This window comes from Monopterus albus, unplaced genomic scaffold (genome assembly GCF_001952655.1).
Source record: "Monopterus albus unplaced genomic scaffold, M_albus_1.0 scaffold192.1, whole genome shotgun sequence".
NCBI lineage: Eukaryota > Metazoa > Chordata > Actinopteri > Synbranchiformes > Synbranchidae > Monopterus > Monopterus albus.
Genome location: NW_018128072.1, coordinates 206,511 through 225,178, shown reverse-complemented (window position 1 = coordinate 225,178; position 18,668 = coordinate 206,511). Strand labels below are relative to the sequence as shown.

The following is an 18,668-nucleotide window of genomic DNA, read 5'->3' as shown; positions in this document are numbered from 1 at the left end:
CTTTATCTTCTCCCACTCAGCTCTATACTTAGGAAACATGGCATCTCCTTTCATTTTTATGCAGCTTTATTTACTGGTTAAAAAAGCAAACTCTTGTGTTAGAACACTGCTTGAATGTTTCGATGACATTAAATCTTGGCTTGCTTTTAATTTTTTGATGCTGAATGAGGAGAAGACTGAGGTGATAGTGTTTGGCGATTCTGTTGGGTCACCTTCTATTGACTTGGGCTTTTTGGCTCAATACAATAAAAAAATATTTCAAATCTGGGTGTTAAGATGGATTCTGACCTGAAATTTGACAGTCAAATTGCAGTTGTCGTTAAATCTAGTTTTTTTTTTAATTAAGACAGTTGGCCAAAGTAAAATCTATGGTCTCTAGATAGCACTTTGAGATGCTTATTCATGCTTTTATTACGTCCCGACTGAATTACTGCAACACATTGTATCTGGGCATTGGTGAGTCTTTCATCACTCGCCTCCAGATGGTCCAAAATGCCGCAGCACATCTGTTAACAGGTACGAGAAAATATGAGCACATCTCTCCAGTTTTAGCTTCCCTGCACTGGTTACCTGGTTACCTTTAGGGTTCATTACAAAATTTTACTTTTTATTTTTAAATCCCTTCATGGCTCTGCACCACCTTATTTATCCGAATTACTTCACTGGCACACACCCACACATTCTCTGAGGTCAGCCAATCAGCTTCTTTTGAGTGTGCCAAGAACAAAGCGTAAGCTTAGAGGCGACCGGGCCTTTGCGGTCACTGGGCCCAAACTTTGGAACGATTTACCGCTGCCTGTCAGACAAGCTTCTTCTTTGTCTGTTTTTAAGTCTCTTTTAAAAACTCATTTATTCTCGTTGGCGTTTTGATATTTTATATTGGTGTTGATTTTATTTATTTTTATTGATTCATGTTTTTATATTTTGGTGTTGATCTTATTTGTGCTTGTGGGTTGTGTCTTTGATTTATTGTTTATTGTAATGTACAGCACTTTGGTCCGCCTTGGTTGTTTTAGTGCTTTATAAATAAAGTTGGTATGGTATGGTATAAACGTATCTTTTACATTTTGAACCAGACTTGAGCTACTTGCATTGATCTTTAAAAGACTAACTCAAGAGGAGATTTGCAGGGTTTTATGATATTTAACCACATTCAGTGAATCATTATGGAAACCAAGCTGCATTGTTTTGGATGTGTTTTTAACCATGTCAAGCATCCCTTGGTTTTCATTCTTTTCTGTATGATTAAAAAAAATCTGTGACCAGACAGTTGAAACTTGTTTGCTTTACTTAGTAAAAGTCAAATATGCAATAATTTTGTTCAGTTACATTATTGTTGTTATTACTGCTCACACCAATCTGCACTTAACCGCATTATCACAGAAAAATAATATAAAACTGACAAATACAATGCTGTTTTAAGAATTTACTAAAATGAAGGGTGACCAAATGGAACCTTGTAATAGTAGGAAACACACATAAAATCTGAAACTGTTCAGCAAAAAGTACTGCAAGATGCAACACAGAACTGTACCGAGGCTTAGCAAATGTTCAGAAGTAAAGGTGGATTAGTCTTTAAAGATGCTATCATCCTTTTTTAATACTGACATCATCACTGTGACTTCTACGTGAAACATGAGAAACACTGCAGTTCCCTTCAGCTCTACAATCACATCATCTTTGAGCTCAGTGTTTGGTTTTCTGGCCAGCGGCTTTACTGTTTTGGTTCACTCATCAGTGTTGTTTTCAGCAGCAGCAGCAAGCAGTTGTTTGCAGAAAACACAGTTTTAAAAACTGACTGTATAATACCTGCTCAGCGCCCGATGCAAGGAGAAACATAATGGAGCTTTTAGCAGATAGGGCCAGACATTTCTGACAGGACCTGGTGGAGACCAAAACAGAGCTAAAAGAGAGTGAATACTGGAAGTATATTCACCATGTCTCCAAAATAATGCTCCATATCTGGTGATTGTACCAAAAAGCCTCCCAGTTAAAAATACATGATGTATTAAAATTGTTCATTGTTTGTTTCTGATGCCCCCATGGCCAAAAATCAGCTGCTGCATAATTATAACAATCTTCTTTGATGAAAGGTAAATTGAGATTATTTATAGTGAAATCTGTTACATAATGTGAATAAAATTGCTTTGATTTACTTAACACCTTAATTTCCCTTAGATTTGTTTCTTTATCCCACTTATAACTCAATCAGCTGACTGAGGACACTTCAACCAAGACCAGCTGTCATTCCAGAGTCTGATTCATATGACCTATCTCCACCCCAGTGACCTTCAGTTTCATCAGAACCACCCGTCCAGTGTGTCCGTCCAGGAATCTGGCTCCAGCTCACATTTATCCCAATCTTCAGCTATCCTTCCTCACTCTTTCACTAGTGTCTCCATTAGTGACTTCACAAGGAGTATATTCTTTCATGGCTTGTGGGATTATCACCTCAATAAAATGATTACTGTGGGGTCTTTTTCCCTAAGACTCCTTACATCCACAGTGTTTGTCAACTTTTCCTCTTAGGGGTCATCTGCTCATATCACAGCTGTTCCTCCACACTTGATTTCTTTCTGGATGAACGAGGGGCAGGAAGAAAGGGTGATGCAGGGCAGATGGAAGACAGATACGTTTTGAGGGCTCATACTCTAGCATTTTCTCCAGGAGGTCAAACAGCTGGTGGTGTTCTCTTCCATGTGACAACAAATACTTCTGAAAGAACATGGATTAAAACAGAAACATATTGTTTCAGGGAGTTGATGTGCTAGGATCATGTTTAATAGTTTGCAGCTCACCCTTAACGGTTTGCATTTCGCCTTCACGTGGCGTCCAGCCTTGGAGCACTCATTCCAGTCTAGACGCCCACAGTGGAAGTACTTCTGCTTTCTTAAGGAAAAATAAAAGTAAAAAAAGTGCTTCAGTGTGTGTTTGGATATAATTAAAAGGGTGCAGTTTTGTGTTACCTGCTATTCTGGATCATTCGCTGAGGAACTGGTCCCTGTATTCTTTCCATCATAGCAAGATGCTGCTTATTGTCATGAGTCTAGACGCAAACACATTTGTCAACAAAATCAAGTCCATCCTGCTTTCAACATGCTTAAGTTCTACAGGTAGAAATACACATATGACCTGGAACAGTGTGAAGCCTTTGTAGTATTCAAACAGGATGCAGCCGATACTCCACACATCACAAGGGTGACTCCAACCCAACTCTGTAAGACAGCAAAAAAAGAGACCAAAACTATCTAAACAGAACCAGCAGCTCCTGGTTAATCCCTGGTCTAAATCAACATCTCTTACCCAGAATAACCTCTGGAGCTCGGTAGTGACGTGTAGAAATGATGGCAGAGTGGTGTTCATGGTTAAAGGTGGCGCTGCCAAAGTCAACTAGCCGCACTGTGGTGTCTTTTATTCTCCTCTCATTGCATTTCTGTAGAAAGACAACAAAAAGTCTCCAAAATTACCTAATTGAAAGGATTATTAGTTACTTCCTATTTTCAGAGCACAGGTCATCTTTTTTTTTTTAGTTATAATAATGCTGTGCCCAGCAATGCAATGTCCAAGATCTGGAAACATGGCAGCAAAATCCCACACACATACTGTAGCTAACTTGTTGTTTTCACAGTTCAGCTTTTGTACAGATTAAACAGGACATACATAATTTAGAAATAACAGGTGGAATTTGTTACCTTCACACAGAGTCAGGCTAGCTGTTTCCCCCCGTTTATGGTGTTTATGCTAAGCTATGCTAAACAGCTGCTGGTTATAGTTTCACACCAACAGGACTGAGATCATCAATCTTTGTATCTAACGCTCAGCAAAGTAAGCTCGTCTCTCAGACTGTCAGACTATTCCTCTGGATGCAGTAGGTCAAATCTGAACCATGAAGTCTGTTTATTGTAAAGGATGTTTCTACCTAAGCTTGGCTTACATGGAGGCCTGTTAAAAGCCTGTATAATTTCACTGCTCCTGCTTCATTATCCATACATCTTTTTTAGTGACGTTGAAGAGTCAGTGCCCAATACTGTACGCCCAGGCCAATACCCTGGCCTGCAAATTTGGGAACTGCACTGATGTTGTTAAGTTTTTGTTGTTTAAATCTTATTGTATTTCTTTTTGTTTTGCTCAGTTATGGTGTTCTTACAGCAAGAGAGTGATGAAAAAGCTCAAGGCTGCGTTTAATGATGCATTTTGGTTATTTTAAATTGCCACGGTGGAGTGAGCGTGTCAGTGATAGGTTTGTTTCCTGTAATATCCCTACTTTTTTAAGCTCTGTTAAGGCAACACGTTTAGCTTTATGTGCAGACTGTCCACTTCTGAGATTGTGTTAATTATGCATTTAGTGGAACCTAGCTTGAGTGGTACAAGGTGTTCCTCCTCCATCTTAGTAAAATATTTATTCATTTTCAGATCTCAGCAATTCGTCATCAGTGTAATGCCATTAGGACAGAGTGCAAAGATGACAAAGGCTACAAAACAAGGCTCAAGCAAAAGTGATTTTTAACAGTATCTCTTCAAAGATGCTACACATTGTTGCACTTAGGTCAACAAACACAAACTCAGTCTTCCTGTAGAAATATGTGCCTATAAAGGGAACAAGTGGGTGGTTCACAGGCTCTGCTAAGGCAAATTTGCATTCAAATGGGCAACCACAAAGCAATCTCATGGCTCTGCCAGCATTAATCCCGATTTATTAATCCTCACTTACATCCTGGTTTTCTTTGTCCCTTCTGAAGGTCCCAGCCTTAACACACACAGTTGTTTCTAACCTTGTCAGTGTTGTATGTGAGGGAGTAGTCTGAGTTGACAAACAGGATGTTCTCAGGCTTCAGGTCAGTGTGAGTCAGCTTGTTGTCATGGAGAACTGCAGTGAAGACAGAGGAAGTGGGACAGAAAGAAATGAAACTGCGATATCTGGAGTGAGCTGACGCCCTCCTCTGGTCAGATGGGAAAACAGCGGACACCATGACAGACTGATGGGGGGATAAACCCTGATGACATCATCCTGTCTGATGAAATGTTGACAGAATTAAACCACATGAAAGTCTTAAGTTGCAGTGTTTGTTGCTTTAGTGGTGCTTGTGTTGGTGCCACAAATAATCAAGAGTGTGCTTAACATGCTGTTCTGGAAAATTATAAGAGTTTATTTATATACAAAACAAGCAAGACAATTCATTGGGGTTCTGGGAAAATGAGATTAGCAATATTTGGTCATTTCTAAAGATTTATAGAATATATCTATTAATACCTATTAATCAATTAATGAAGATAATCATCAGTAGATTAATGGATAATAGAAATAATAAGGCGCAGCCGTAGGTGCGTTTGTCTTTCACATCAATTTGGAATCAGGAACACTTGTATTATCTTGACGTGACAGTCAGCCTAGAAATATCTACCGCTACCTATCAGTGAGACGTCTGTGAATAATCTGCTTGCTGTCATCACTGACATTGATCCAGAGGTAGAGGACAAAAGGGAAGGCAGCACTGCACACGTGGTGTGTTGCATATTGGACTCACAGCTGACAGCGTGGCAGATCTGGTGGGCCATGTGTCGGATCTGGCTAATTGGATAAGGCAGGAAGTTGTTTGCCTTCAAGAAGTCAAAGGTGCTGAGAGACAGCAGCTCAAAACAGATACACACGTGGCCGTAGTAGTCAAACCAGTCGAGCATCCGCACGCAGTGACTGATGGGGGAGGAAACACAAAGATGAAAGTATAAGACTGAAAAAGAGAATCATTGTTTCAGGGCAGAAACAACTCACTGTTTGTTGTGTGGGTCTTTTTCACTGATCTTCTCCAGCACATTGATTTCCAGTTTGGCTGCTTCTCTGTATTTCTCCAGGTTCTTAATGATCTTTAGAGCAATCTGATTTCTTCCTCTGTGTTATAAAACACCGTTTAAAGCTATAACAGTACACACAATGCATATTGCTCCCATTTTATTTTTTAGATAATACAAATTACCTGCTGTGGTCCAAACAACGCACCACCTTCCCAAAAGTGCCCTGGCCTAAAGTGTTCACTATCTCATCTATAAGACAGGTTGAGGGGAAATTAAGGCTGCAGCATTTTTACATAGACTTTCTGAAGAGAACCCATACATACATCTATCCTCGAGGACGTCCCCACATTTGTAGATCAGGTGACCATTCTCTGGGTCTCTCGCATTGTTGCCTGCAGCCTTATCGCTGCTCTGCTGGAAACAAAGTCAACCCAGTGTATGACAAATCAGGGCAGAGATGAACCAGTCACCTTTATCACTGTCCAACTAAAAACACACTAAGTAACATCTGACCTCTAGTCGGGCAAAGGTCACCAGCTGGACTTGCACCTCACTAAGACTGATGCATTCGACGCATACACAATGAAACAAACTACAAAGTGACTTAATGCTACCATGACTTTTAACATTCCTTCAGAGTGTGAGCTTATACATCAATGTCGATCCTGGATCTATTTCCATCCACATTCTGAGAATGTTATTAATATCAAAAGCTCAGCAAGTGCTGAGGAAACACTGTGTGCACAAAGCAAGCACTGACACATAAACACACACACGGTTTGCATTTAGTTTGATAGAAAACTGTGGAAGGCAGAAACTAAATAATATAGTGCCATGATGCATAGGTGATTTATTTGTAGAAAGAAACTGCTGCACAGCAAATCCATGCACAGAAAATGAAGTGGGGGTACTCACAGTGAAGCAGAGGCAAATGCAGTCCAGAAAACCCTTATACAGAGAATACAAGTCTGTTTTTCCCATTGTGCAGACGTGTAGAGCTACATAGACAAAAGACAAACTTGAGTGAAAGAGAAGAGGATGGAGGGAGGTTATAGTGAGGTGAAGCAGAGGCAACAGAAAAACAGGAGGACAGGACAATAAAATATGAAAGCATAGGCACAGAAAAACTAGAGAACATCAAGAAGTGATAAAGCAAAAACAAGCCTGCACTGTTGTCAGTGGAAACCAGGAGCAAAGGAGCAGACAACTACAGAGTTTAGTCACAAAGCTACCTGAAGAAAGAACACCTGAAGAGGAACATAAAAAAATGAAACTCAAATGTCGGAAAAAGGGAACAAAACAACTGAAGTACAAGACAAACAGAAAATGTCAGACAGAAATGAGAAGCAAAAACAGGAGGAGGAGATAGCTGAGACAGACGCTAATAATAAACTTTGGTCACAACCCCCTGAGAACTTCTTTAGAGGAGAATCAAGATGTGGGCAGTAGGAGTGACCGACAGGCAAAAAGGAGGGCTGGGAGGAGGGGAGACCGATCCAGTTTCACTCCACTCACGTACTCTCCTCCTTGTACTTCCTTAACCCTGCAATAGGTTCACCACACCTGTCCCCCTCAGCATGCTGCGCATACCTTTCAATATATAGCACGTTTTCTCCACAGAATTAACTGAGCTCATATAAACCTTTTATTTTGTAATCCAATTTCAAAGGGAGACATTAACACAGCAGCACAAAAGTACAGGCTTCTTTCTGTGCAGAAAAACATGAGGTGAGTTCATTAAAAATATCAAACATATGACAATAAAAATGGTTAAAGTTCCTAAAGTTGGCCATATTAACAATAGGGAACAATGAAAAATGCATAGATTCATGAAAGTAGCAGGTAAAATGGTTAAAAAATCAAAATCATTTGAAACAAGTCAACAAGATACACCAGCAACAAATCTTGTGAAATCTTTTGTCTGTATCGTTCGAGTCCAGGATTTTGAACACATAAAATAACAGAACACATGAACAACCACATACTTGTCACAAAATCAAATCCAAATCTTAGAAGCTGGGCCCAGGGTATATCAAGATGTCTCCATAAGGCTCGACCTGCTCCGCACATACCTTCTTGGCCGATAGGTTCTCTACACACAGGACACACACATTGTTTAAAACAGTCATTATATTGAAGCAAACCAGTGTGATGAACACTAAGTGAACATGGAAAGATCAGTATCAAAAATCAAGATGACAACAAATGAAGATGTGATTCAGAATCTTTTCTTTCCTAAGAACTCTTGTCCATAAAAACCCCTGGTGTTATTGGTCCCACTCATCCAGATGCCAGTAGTAGCCGGCCACCCGTAAGATCTTCATCTGGTGCTGATGCTTTTACAATAACATGATTTCAACATGAGTAAAAAGATGATTTGAGGGTAACTGAACTGAAACTGATCCCTTACCCAGGAGCCTCTGAAAAATGATGGAGACAGCTCTGCGGTCGACCTCTGGCGGCAGAAGAGAATGAAAAAGCACAGATTCCCCTTCATGCTCAGGCAACTCCGGCAACAGGCTAGAAGACACACACGAACAAAACAAGCACATGATCATATTCTAAAGCCCACCTAATAAAAAAGACTGTCAGCTCTGAGTTTTACAGTGGCTAGTAATGGTGCTGCATTCAGGGACATTACCCAGGAATCTCTTCTACTGCTGTCTCTACAGACTCGTCCGCTGCCTCTGGGATGTCCGGCAGTGTAGAAACAGTCCTGGAAACACTGGAAACACACACGTGTGTATGTAAGCATGACTGCACTCCCACTGTCTCTAAATGTCTTTGCTACCTACCCTTCTATGTCAGGTGTGTACACAGGTGAGATCTCTCGAGTCACCTCCTTTTGCTCAGCGCCCTCGATTGGCAGTGCACCCAAGCCTGGATGAACACACACAGATTGGTTCAGCATGTGTTAGAGGGCAGTGCACTGGGTTAAATTCATTCCCTGGAAGCTTGCCCTAACCTTTAACCATAAGTGATAAATGCCGAACCCCAACCTCTGACCTCAGCCTCCCCCGTGTGAATGCACAAACCACTTTAGTTCATGCCTGATGCAACTAGAGGGCAACTATTTCACCCGCAGTTAATTACAAACACGTTCCCAGTCAAACTGTTTCAATTCCATATGTATCTGTTTTCCAGTGGGTTGAGTTGCAAAATGTTTTTTTTTTTTACCTGAAATATCAGAGATTTCTGCTTCAGACAAATCTCTGGGGACCTGTATGGACACACACCCACAGTTATTCATCTTGTGACATTTCTAGTCATCTCCCTGCACAAAAAGGTTTCACACATACAGTATCTGTACTAGCACCACATAAAAACAGACTCTCTTATGCACCTCCTCTAGGCTGCGCCCAACTCTCTCTTGCTCTCTTTCAGCTGCCTCGGCCGCCTCCACCATCTCACACTCTCTTTCCTTTTCAGAGTCGGTGGATTCAGGCCCTCGCTCCCCAATCTGAAGGTCCGAGCCAGAGACCGGCGTGATGGTCGCAGCCTGTCTCCACAGAAACTGTATGTTTTCAGGCAAAACTGCAAAGATAAAAAAAAAAAGAGGTTTATGTTTGAAAAGGCTACATGAGTCACATCCTTTCAAAGAGTAGTAGCTGCAGATGAGAAGTCTGAGAAGAAAGGAGACTTAATGTGACATATGTTATGCTTTAGTAAATCATTATGACAATTTAGAAACGTCACAGTTGGGGAAGAATAATAGCTTCATCTGCATTTCACAGTTTCTGCTGGAATGCTTTATGACATAAATGAACAATGTTTCACAGTGCGGCACAAGGAGACGGCAGCTGTTCCCAGAGTATGGCAAAGTGGTTGTAATTTAGAGAAACGTTAGGTCAAGATGCATGGGAGGAGAAAAGGGGCGGCCAGTCAGGTTCTGCAGGGGGCTGGTGCCACCCCTGCCAGAATCAAAATGTGATGCTTGTCAGTATTAGTGAATGAAAAATGAAAAGCAATGACAAATTGTTGCCCTAAATACAACTAACATTTTCCTGGTGCTTTATAATTGATACCTGTGCATCAGCAATGTAAATACAGAGTAAATAAGGAGCGCGGCCAAAGTTAAAAGAACACCATGTGTTTGTCATTTTTACACAAAATACATGAAACTATTTGATTCTTAATCGTGTATGGCTTATGGTTTCATAGAACTAGGGGTTCATTTTATTCTTTTCATGTATTTCAAATGTACCACCCTCTCTGAGACTGTGCCCCAGCCTGGCCACCCCATCCAAAACTTTCTCGATCCGCCCCTGTCAAGATGAATTAGATGTAGAATTATGCATACAACTACTGTGAATTGTATAGTTTAAAATGAACACATTTCTGTTTTGATTGGAACAACACAACACTGTAGTAATGCAGTATTTAAACCTGGGACAGCGATACACTATAAAACACACAAGGCTGAAGTGGTGTGTTAGTGTCAGACTGCCCACTGTGATGCAGTGTTGACAGATTGTGTAACAGCCCCTACACACCCACAGTCCACACACAGGTGTTCTGTGGAGAATCCCAGTGTGCATTCCTATACTGTGTACAGGTGTGTTACTGACAGGTGCAGGGCTTGTCGAGGAGATCAGCAGCAGACTGATGCCTGTGAGATGACAGCACTGGGAAGGCTGGACGTCTGGTCGAAGTCAGAGGGTTGCTGATCTGCTGCTGCAGCACGTCTTGTGGAATCTGCGTCTCCGGGTCAAAGAAGATCAGCTGCCTCTTCTTCCTCTTCTTCCTCTCCCTTTCCTCTGGAGTAGGCACACCCTGGTGGTGGCAGGGGTATGGGAAGTAAATTTACAGAAGCTGTCCTCCACCTGTCAAATGCACCTGGGCAGCACTTTACAGTAATGCTAACTTTATCAGGGGTTTTAATTGGAACAATTGGTTTTTATTAATGATTGCTAACCTATTATATATCAGTTATAAACCATAAACCAAAACAACATTTGGGTTGCCAGGTTGTGGAAAACCCCCCTTTTCTGGTGCCCTCCTTCAACTTTTACTAACTCTTTCCTTCATTGTAAATAAAGCCCCCCAACAGACCACAATTAATTCAGTATCAGTGTATTAATATTTACAGCTTCAGGCTTGTGAACAACCTCTATTAACTATTTACTGACATTTATGTAAGCATAATAATGGGTTATCAGAAAGGGAAATGTGAATTTGGTTTGTTTTTTCATCTTGGTGTCTTTTCAGGGAGCAGATTTGCTTTAAAAGAGGTGTAAGCACCAGGCGTTCGCTGATTACATTTGTTCTATTATTGAAATCAAAACATAACTGAGTAACAAAAAAAGAAATGTTCCAAGTGTCATTCTGGATGGGCTTAAACACCAGAAAAAGGATTTTCATCAGCTGGCAACCCATAAATAGATAAATTGGTCTATAAGGCATTTAAAAATAAGTTATGAATTAGTAGTTTGTTGCTGCTCATTAAATATTGAGAAAGTGCACCTCACTAGATTGTGGGACCACATTTTGTCTCTTGAACAAAGCCACAGAAGCAGCACCTCTAATTCTGGACTTGGTCTTCTATGTTCCTTTGCGGCAGACGGTGGGGAGGGGAGGGCGGGCACAGAGACTGGGGTGAGCTGGTCTGCGGGGGATCCGGGCTTCTCCACGGACACAGCGGGCTCTTCCTGGGGCAACGATATTGCATCTTCACTGGTGAGAGAGGCGGGCTGTACCCTGGCAGGAAGAAAGACAGTCAGTTTATCTGTGTGTTTTTACTGATGCGTCCACATGAGTAGCTGGACTGCTCACTCAAGAGTGGATCCTGTGAGCTCCTTTCTTCTCTCCATCTCCAGGTCTCCCTCTCTTCTTTCTCTTTCCACCTCCCTCTTTTGCTCTGCTGGTGTCACTTCTTCTCCTGGTATCTCTACCTCTAATGTTAGAAAAGGTTAAAGAAGAAAAACATACAATGTGAGGACTTCCTTTCTTTTCACCTCCAACACTTCTGTTGTCAGCTGAGTCTCATGGGAGAAAGGAGCTCCAAGTTTCACCACTCACTCTCTGGAAAGTCATCTTCTTCAGCAAGGAGGATGTCATAAATATCTGGATGAGATTCGACAAGGTCCACACCCTCAAACTAGAATTAGAAAAGAATGCATGAAAATAAATACATGTATGTGTATGTCTTCAAACGTGCTTCCTTTGACTGGTGTACCTCTGCAGTGGGGATAGTGGCAGGCTCTGGCTCCCTCAAGGTGATGGTCTCTGGAGACGCAGTTATGGCTGAGGAAAGAAGGAATCAATGAGCATAAAAAGGCGCTATTTCAACAGCTACACAAGCAACTGAAATCCTGCTACACAACACTCCATGACATCGCAGCACCAGCCTCAGCCAATTAGGCGGATGTTGTTAGAGATAGTCTTCTCTGCCCTGACCTGAGCGCCAGCAGGATGTGTCTGCTTTGTGCTGCTTGGTATTTCTGGCTGGAAATGCACAGCCTGAGCCCTGTCTGTTCCTATGACCTGTTGGTACAGCACACAACCTGACATACTGCACACCTCTGGACACATGTTTATAAGCCTTTCTGTGAAGCTGCATAGCGAACAGCTGAAAATGACATAATTAGGACAGGTCTAGTGTTTTCTCTTCAGTCTTCAGTTGGTTGGTTAGAGTAGGCAGTGGTACTCTGGGTTCCTCTGACAGCCCGAAGACATGCAGGTTAGATTCAGTGTGTTATGGTTTGTGGACTTGCTTCCTGTTTTGTGTCACTTCACCTGCCCCAGCTTTACCCCGGCTCATAATCACCAGTCATTGTTTCCACCTGCTGCTCATTACCCCCTGGTCTTCAGCCCATATATACAGTACCTCCTCCTTTCCCCCCCAGTCACTTGCTGGCCCATTTTCCGCTCACCACACCCTGTGCTCCTGCATCGTAAGCACTGTAGCCCTCTCACGTTGAGCCCTTGTATTTCTCCTTTGGTTTCTTGTGCAATATTTATTAGATTTTTACTAAAACTATCCCTCAACTTGTGTCTGCATTTTGGGTCCAATCTGACGTGATCTGACACAGCAGAGACTCTAAATTGCCCATAGGTATGAATGTGAGTGGTTGTCTCTTCCCTACCCTCCGGTCAGAGGCTCACAGGTGTAAAATGCAGGACCTCTAGACTGAAAAACTCTTTCTTTCCAACTGCCATCAGTCTCCATAACAGCTGACTCAGGATCTACGTCATGTAATTCGATCTGTACTGTTTCATACTCATTTTGCACATGCATAGTTGCACACTCACTGCTGAGTATTTACACTCCACGGCTCCCACGTGGCATATATTCTCTCTGCATTATATTGTGTTCCTGTTGTATTTTTACTGCTTCCTTCACCTGCTGCTTTAAAGTGCCTTAGATTTGTGTTACTGCCTATTTAAATTTGTGTTATTGCTCATCTACTTTATATTTCATTTGTATTTTGTGGCATTCATGTGGACGGCAAAGTAAGAATCTCATTGTACAGGGAAACACGTTTCCTATCTGTGCATATGACAAATAAACACTTTGACCTTGACCTCGTCTGACTCTGTGTGTCAGCCCTGTCATGAACTGCTATAATATGGCATCAGACCAAGACATCTTCTAGGCCTCATTAACCCCCTGCACTCTGTTCATCAGTGAATAAACTGAGCATGTTTTATTTATATTGTCATAACTTCAATTAGAGCAGGGATCAGGCAATATATTTCTGTCCAAACCCGCCCTGGGGTCGAGAGTGTGGCGTCTGAACCTGACAAGAGCCCGATGTAGTTGAGCTTGTACAGTGTTTTACCCATCATTACAGGAAACAGATGTTTGAGTGCTCCAGCCGTCTAGCCTAAAGTCTGACCTATGTGTCCAAACCTGACCCAAACCTGAACATACTTTCTACATTTCTGTCCAAACCCAACCCGAACCATCAGGTTTCCATCGGGCTCAGTTCGGGTAACCTAACAGTATTCAATGTACAGTAGGCTATACAACAAAAAAATGGGTATATTGAGTATATACTGATGATATAAATGATTCCAAATTGTATTGTACTGTTTTATGAAGTGTTCTAATTAAGGCTAATTGCATGAACAAGGTTATAAAGGACCTGTGAACACTATAGCCTTTATTTGAACTAACATTTAGACTTTCTCAGTTAGGTTTTCAAACTGTGTTTTAAAGCATACAGTATAACTGGGCCTTTAAGAAAAAGGCACAAAAACATGGGATCAAATCACCTTTTGTGCTAAGTGACTATTATATTAATACATTTCTACATTTTATTTAAAACGTCAAACTTCTATAATGTAATTAGTGGTTAGCACTAAATATTTATATCTTTTCATAAGTACATATGCCATATTCTTGTATTTAGTGATTCCTGGCAGATATTTTGTTAAATTGAGTCCAACCTGTGGCTTATGCTGAAAAAGGCCACCATGTGCTTGTGAGGTGAGACCAGGTTAAAAAATGCTACACAAAGACAGAGAATGCATAAAGACTTTCTAGCGTTGTAATAATCTAATGTTAATCAGGTTTTATATTCGGTTTCATTTTATGATTTTGAGATATATTTTGTTACAGGTGTTCATCTAGTGTTCATCTTAAGAGTTGTGTGTAAATAGTTATTTTGGCTTCTTTCTGTTTTTACTGCTACAGTGACTCAATGCCCCAGAGAGATCATTATTTTTGTTACTACAGCTTTGTACCACTTTCTGGTGCTGCAGCAGCTGGGCTGGCCAGGCCAGGGCGCACAGGAGAGGCTTTCTTCACATACTCCTCATGCCTCTGACAGACACAGAACAGATGGAGAACATTTACTTTATATCAGTACAATTACTTTGATTATTTCCAGGTTAGCCTTCACCTACAAATACTTGCTAAATTTGGATTTTATTTCCATTTCTTTGGTATTTGGTACCTTTATCAGTGCACTGGGACTAGGTAGGGCATCCTGCATGTACATCACTCCGAATAAAGGGTCCGAAGCACCTTCTGTCTCCTCCAGAACAGCCAGAGCATCCGGAAAGACCTGAAATTTTCTGACAAACCGAGATTCCAGCAGCAAAAAACTGATTTTGTGTTTGCAAATGCAGGTAAATATGTGGAATACAGAGCAACTGTTCTCACCTCTGATCGTCCATGTCAATTTTCTGGGATGTCCTCTGTTTCAAAAGCTGGGCCACGATAGTATGAAGCTCCTCTAGATAGACACATGGTCAAGGTCAAGAACTAATGCACCCATCTAAGCACTTCCCTCCAGTCTGTTAATCATTTCTTACCCAGGAGAATAGCACACTGGCGGTGGTAGACAACAATGATGCCATACTGGAGCTGGGAGGACAGGTAGAGGGAGAAGCGAGGTCGCGGCAGATCTGGAAGAGGTGGTGGGACTCGCGCCAGGATGTAGTTCATGATGTCCTCGCTGTTGGTGACAGTTTTGTTGTAATGGATGGTTCACTGTTCAGTCAGTTATAAACTGTTAAAATGACTAACATTTTTACCAGGTGCGTATGATGTTCACTTTGAGGAATTCCCGGCGAGGAACCTTTATACCCTTTGTAGCAACCAACCTGAATAGAAAACAGGGCATCTTGTTTCATATCTTAATTATCAGGAGTAAATCTGGATTAAGTAATCTAACCTTCCGACTGTACTAGCAACCGGCAGTAACTGCAATCTGCTGAGGGTTTCTCAACTTGTACGGGTTTCTATAACTAAACTCCAACTATACGGCATCCTCAGCTATACTGGCAACTGGAGATGAACTTAGCTGAGGACCAATTAACATTAACTGGAGGCACTGTATCAGAATAATCCTACAGATACTAATAATCTACCAATTTCTTCCTCACATTACAGTGACCAGTAATCAGCTTTTAGTGAACTGTGACCAAAATGGCCTTAAACCTTCATTTGGCAAATTGCATTGTGTTACTTTACTGTGATGTGGTCATTCTAGTTGTATTCACACTGACAAATCCATGTGCATTTTTATTTCAAAGCTGTTTTTTTAAAGGGACTTCAAAGACTTCTTGTTTTGTCTGTAGGCCTTTTGCCACACATGCACCTGAACTCTGGCTTTCTCCCCCCTTAGGTCTAATTCTCTGCATCTAAAGATCTGCAGAAATATCAGAATAATTAAGTCACTGAAAAGCAGAGTTTACACAAATCGAGCCCGTTTCCTAGTAAAGAACTAAATCTGTTGTGTACATCTTAATACCATGAAACATTGTGCTTCTCACTTGTTAACTCGAAATTAAGAAGTAAATTTTTGGAAGACTACATTACAGTCGTTCAAAAACCATCCTTAACGCTTTAGGAATTTCTTAATATGCACAATTATCAGCTCACATCAACTTCAGCAGCCCAATTTCCCCCCAAAAGCCCTGGTGGATCCAGTGTTCTTTAAAATCAGTGGTTTTATAGCAAACAACTTGTATTGAAGACGAATGTCTGTTTAACGGTGGCCTGTCGGCTGCACAGTCAACACCACTATAAAGAAAAACCTACAAATGCTTTCAACAAGTTATACGTTCATTTTTAAAAAGCCTAAATACTTTTAACTCACCAGATTGTAGAAAAACATCCAGTATGACGCCTTAAAACTGTGGGGTAGTAAAACATTTTAACAAATCTTTCTGGAAATCAGTAAAATATCTGATGAACGCTGATATGAATCCGGTTGTCTACATCAGAACAGACGTCGTTCACAGCGTGACGGACCACTGTTTGGTTTATTTACAGTGGGCCAAGAAGCTGATTGGTCAGTTCGGCTGATAACCCGTGTGTTTTAAGTTACCGGCAGAAACGTCACATATCGGTGGTAAATTGGATTTAAATTGGAAAAACGGATTTACATCTGCTCATTTAGCATCTTCAGAACAACGTGAGCTCCAGTAAATAAAGAGAACCTAAAACAGCTTAGACATTTAACAAATAATTGGTTTATTACTGTTTTCTTTTTACATAAAACATCTGAATAAGAATACAAAATCATAATTCAGCATTATATTTTCATTATTCATACGGAATATATCCCAAATACTGATAACTATAATTTGTGAAAGTAACCTCTGCCTACATTTAACTTTTTGAGCTTTCATTATAATCTTAACACACACACACACACACACACACACATATAGCATATATACACACACACACTATATGTGCGTATTATTACTGTATATGTGTGTGTATGTGTATGTATACACATACACACACAGTATATATAAAAAGAAGATTATAGGAGCTGTGGTTCACTGAAGAAAACATTTTATTCAGATGTATTCAGCCAACAATATCATAGCTTTTAGCTTCTGGTAACAACTTTTTAAAATTCTTCTTAAAAACTGAACAAAACAAAAAGGGTCCTTTCATGAAAACTTTGAGTTACAGCAATCTTCCTCTGCACTCAGTGGATCCACAGCAGCAAAGCAGCTCTTTGCCCTCCACGCTGCCCACCTCATAGTTGTAGTCCCAGGTCAGCTCGGTGCCGGCCCGGATCCGCCTGCACAAGGACACGAGCAGACAAGTCAATGCAGGGCAGGAGCTTAACACCATATAGACAATAAGTCAGCACAGTCGTTGCTTGCTGCCATTTTCTTGTGTGTGAAAATGGGTAAATGAGACATGGTGCTCTATGTATTTACATCTCTACTGATGGTGAGGCTTTTTACTACAAACCAGTAGAGAATATAACAGTCCAATAAAACTCAATGGCAGGACAATACATGACATAGTAGTGCCACCCTAAGGTGTATCCAGACAGACAAAGGCATCAAAAAGACTGTTGCACGGACACAATAGGTTACAGGCACAGAGAGCATCAGCAAAAAAATGAGGCCTCCACATGGTCCAGTCTGTCCAGGGGCCTTTGTTGTCGTCCTCCTTTTCCCTGCCCTCATTTACTGTCCACTCCATGTGCTATCCCCTTTAGTAAAGGGATAATGTCTAAAGAATAGTAAATGATTTTTTTTTTTAACTCAATCAACCTGTATAAAGGTTTGGCTCAACTTCTACTGCAACACACGGCATTTGCCAATCAGATGCATGCACGTTTCTACTAGACTCATGTGTAATGTGAACAGTCCAGTTCTACAGTTCAGCTGTCATAATGACAGAAGAATGTTGTGTAATTAACTTCCAAGAGTAGCAAAATGCTTCCTCACAGTAATAAAATCAGTGGGCAATGTTTTGGCATCTAATTAATTAATCTAATTATTCTAACTCATTCTTATGGATACCTCAAACACACAAAAAGCCAGCCCGGTGCATTATTTTTGTTTTCAGTCGACAAAATTCACAAAATAACAACACAGGATCGGTAACAAAATTTGCTTTAAAACTCACTTGCTGGCAAAGAACGCCACCCAGGGGAAGCGCAAGTCATGTGTGTCCACAAATACGTTCTGGACAAAGAGATTAGGGCTGCAGCTGTGCTGTAATACAGAGAAGTACCAGAAATGGCAGTCAGAGGAAAAAAAAAGCACATGGGATGGCACATAAAGTCACATCATATGAACATATTCACTGTCAACACACTTACATTGAGGTAACGCCCAAGGTTGCCTTCCAACTTAGCATCAATGATGTAGCACGACTCTTCACCGTCAAAGAACTGGCGGGTGTTTTTGGGAGCATTTTCCCCGCCAGGTCCAGTCTGTCCCGACTGTCCAGGTTTTCCTCCGTGACCCCCGGGCCCTCCTCCGCCTCCTCCTCCTGTTTTCACTACCAGCCCGTGGCTGGACTTCAAAGCGATGCCACGTGTAGATTTAACTGCTACCTGCTTCTTTGTCACACCTGAGGCAGTACAGCAGCAACAGTAAGAAGAAAACAATGACAGCAGTCAAAATCATGTTGTCATTATCAGTAAGTATAAATTCAAGTATTGTCA

The 18,668-nt window shown here is 41.1% G+C and overlaps 3 protein-coding genes across 5 annotated transcripts in view; all 3 read right to left on the bottom strand.

Annotated features, from left to right (window-relative positions):
- Positions 1 to 1,355: 1,355 nt before the first annotated feature.
- Positions 1,356 to 7,118, bottom strand: LOC109970164 (dual specificity protein kinase CLK2-like). Of its 2 annotated transcripts, none has more exons than XM_020617542.1 (11): positions 6,706 to 7,118; positions 6,114 to 6,201; positions 5,973 to 6,039; positions 5,771 to 5,887; positions 5,526 to 5,692; positions 4,773 to 4,867; positions 3,304 to 3,433; positions 3,133 to 3,215; positions 2,967 to 3,046; positions 2,799 to 2,889; positions 1,356 to 2,715 (listed from the first exon to the last, which is right to left on the bottom strand). In XM_020617542.1, the coding sequence occupies exons 1-11, from the start codon at positions 6,769 to 6,771 to the stop codon at positions 2,533 to 2,535; spliced, it is 1,167 nt and encodes a 388-aa protein (XP_020473198.1). In that variant the 5' UTR covers positions 6,772 to 7,118; the 3' UTR covers positions 1,356 to 2,532. The 2 variants fall into 2 exon arrangements, with proteins under 2 accessions (XP_020473198.1, XP_020473199.1); XM_020617543.1 differs by having other exon boundaries at positions 1,356 to 2,712.
- Positions 7,119 to 7,583: 465 nt separating this feature from the next.
- Positions 7,584 to 16,463, bottom strand: LOC109970236 (meiotic recombination protein REC8 homolog). Of its 2 annotated transcripts, XM_020617660.1 has the most exons (17): positions 16,341 to 16,463; positions 15,274 to 15,342; positions 15,052 to 15,194; positions 14,900 to 14,972; positions 14,691 to 14,811; positions 14,479 to 14,557; positions 11,966 to 12,033; positions 11,809 to 11,887; positions 11,563 to 11,683; positions 11,310 to 11,487; positions 10,359 to 10,563; positions 9,134 to 9,324; positions 8,968 to 9,010; positions 8,586 to 8,670; positions 8,432 to 8,515; positions 8,201 to 8,310; positions 7,584 to 7,882 (listed from the first exon to the last, which is right to left on the bottom strand). In XM_020617660.1, exons 1-17 carry the CDS (start codon positions 16,394 to 16,396, stop codon positions 7,800 to 7,802), a joined length of 1,788 nt encoding a protein of 595 aa, XP_020473316.1. In that variant the 5' UTR covers positions 16,397 to 16,463; the 3' UTR covers positions 7,584 to 7,799. The 2 variants fall into 2 exon arrangements, with proteins under 2 accessions (XP_020473316.1, XP_020473317.1); XM_020617661.1 differs by lacking the exon at positions 15,274 to 15,342.
- A 355-nt stretch (positions 16,464 to 16,818) lies between these two features.
- Positions 16,819 to 18,668, bottom strand: part of setdb1b (SET domain bifurcated histone lysine methyltransferase 1b) — a 15,044-nt gene continuing 13,194 nt past the window's right edge. The window contains exons 23-25 of the mRNA XM_020617642.1: positions 18,321 to 18,586; positions 18,125 to 18,213; positions 16,819 to 17,282 (exon numbers count right to left, since the gene is read on the bottom strand). Coding sequence (XP_020473298.1) covers positions 17,165 to 17,282; positions 18,125 to 18,213; positions 18,321 to 18,586 — 473 coding nt within the window. The 3' untranslated portion in view covers positions 16,819 to 17,164. The remainder of the gene's footprint in view (positions 17,283 to 18,124; positions 18,214 to 18,320; positions 18,587 to 18,668) is intronic.

Bases quoted from the DNA above. Each gene is read 5' to 3' on its own strand.
- LOC109970236 (XM_020617660.1), bottom strand. From the start codon at position 16,396: ATGTTTTACTACCCCACAGTTTTAAGGCGTCATACTGGATGTTTTTCT. The intron at 9,011-9,133 runs GTGCATAAGAGA...GTGTCCATACAG, and splicing joins TTGGGCGCAGCCTAGAGGAG to GTCCCCAGAGATTTGTCTGA. The intron at 7,883-8,200 runs GTAAGGGATCAG...TCCTGTGTGTAG, and splicing joins CATTTTTCAGAGGCTCCTGG to AGAACCTATCGGCCAAGAAG.
- LOC109970164 (XM_020617542.1), bottom strand. From the start codon at position 6,771: ATGGGAAAAACAGACTTGTATTCTCTGTATAAGGGTTTTCTGGACTGC. The intron at 5,693-5,770 runs GTGAGTTGTTTC...CTCCCCCATCAG, and splicing joins AAAGACCCACACAACAAACA to TCACTGCGTGCGGATGCTCG. The intron at 3,047-3,132 runs GTCATATGTGTA...GTTTGCGTCTAG, and splicing joins AAGGCTTCACACTGTTCCAG to ACTCATGACAATAAGCAGCA.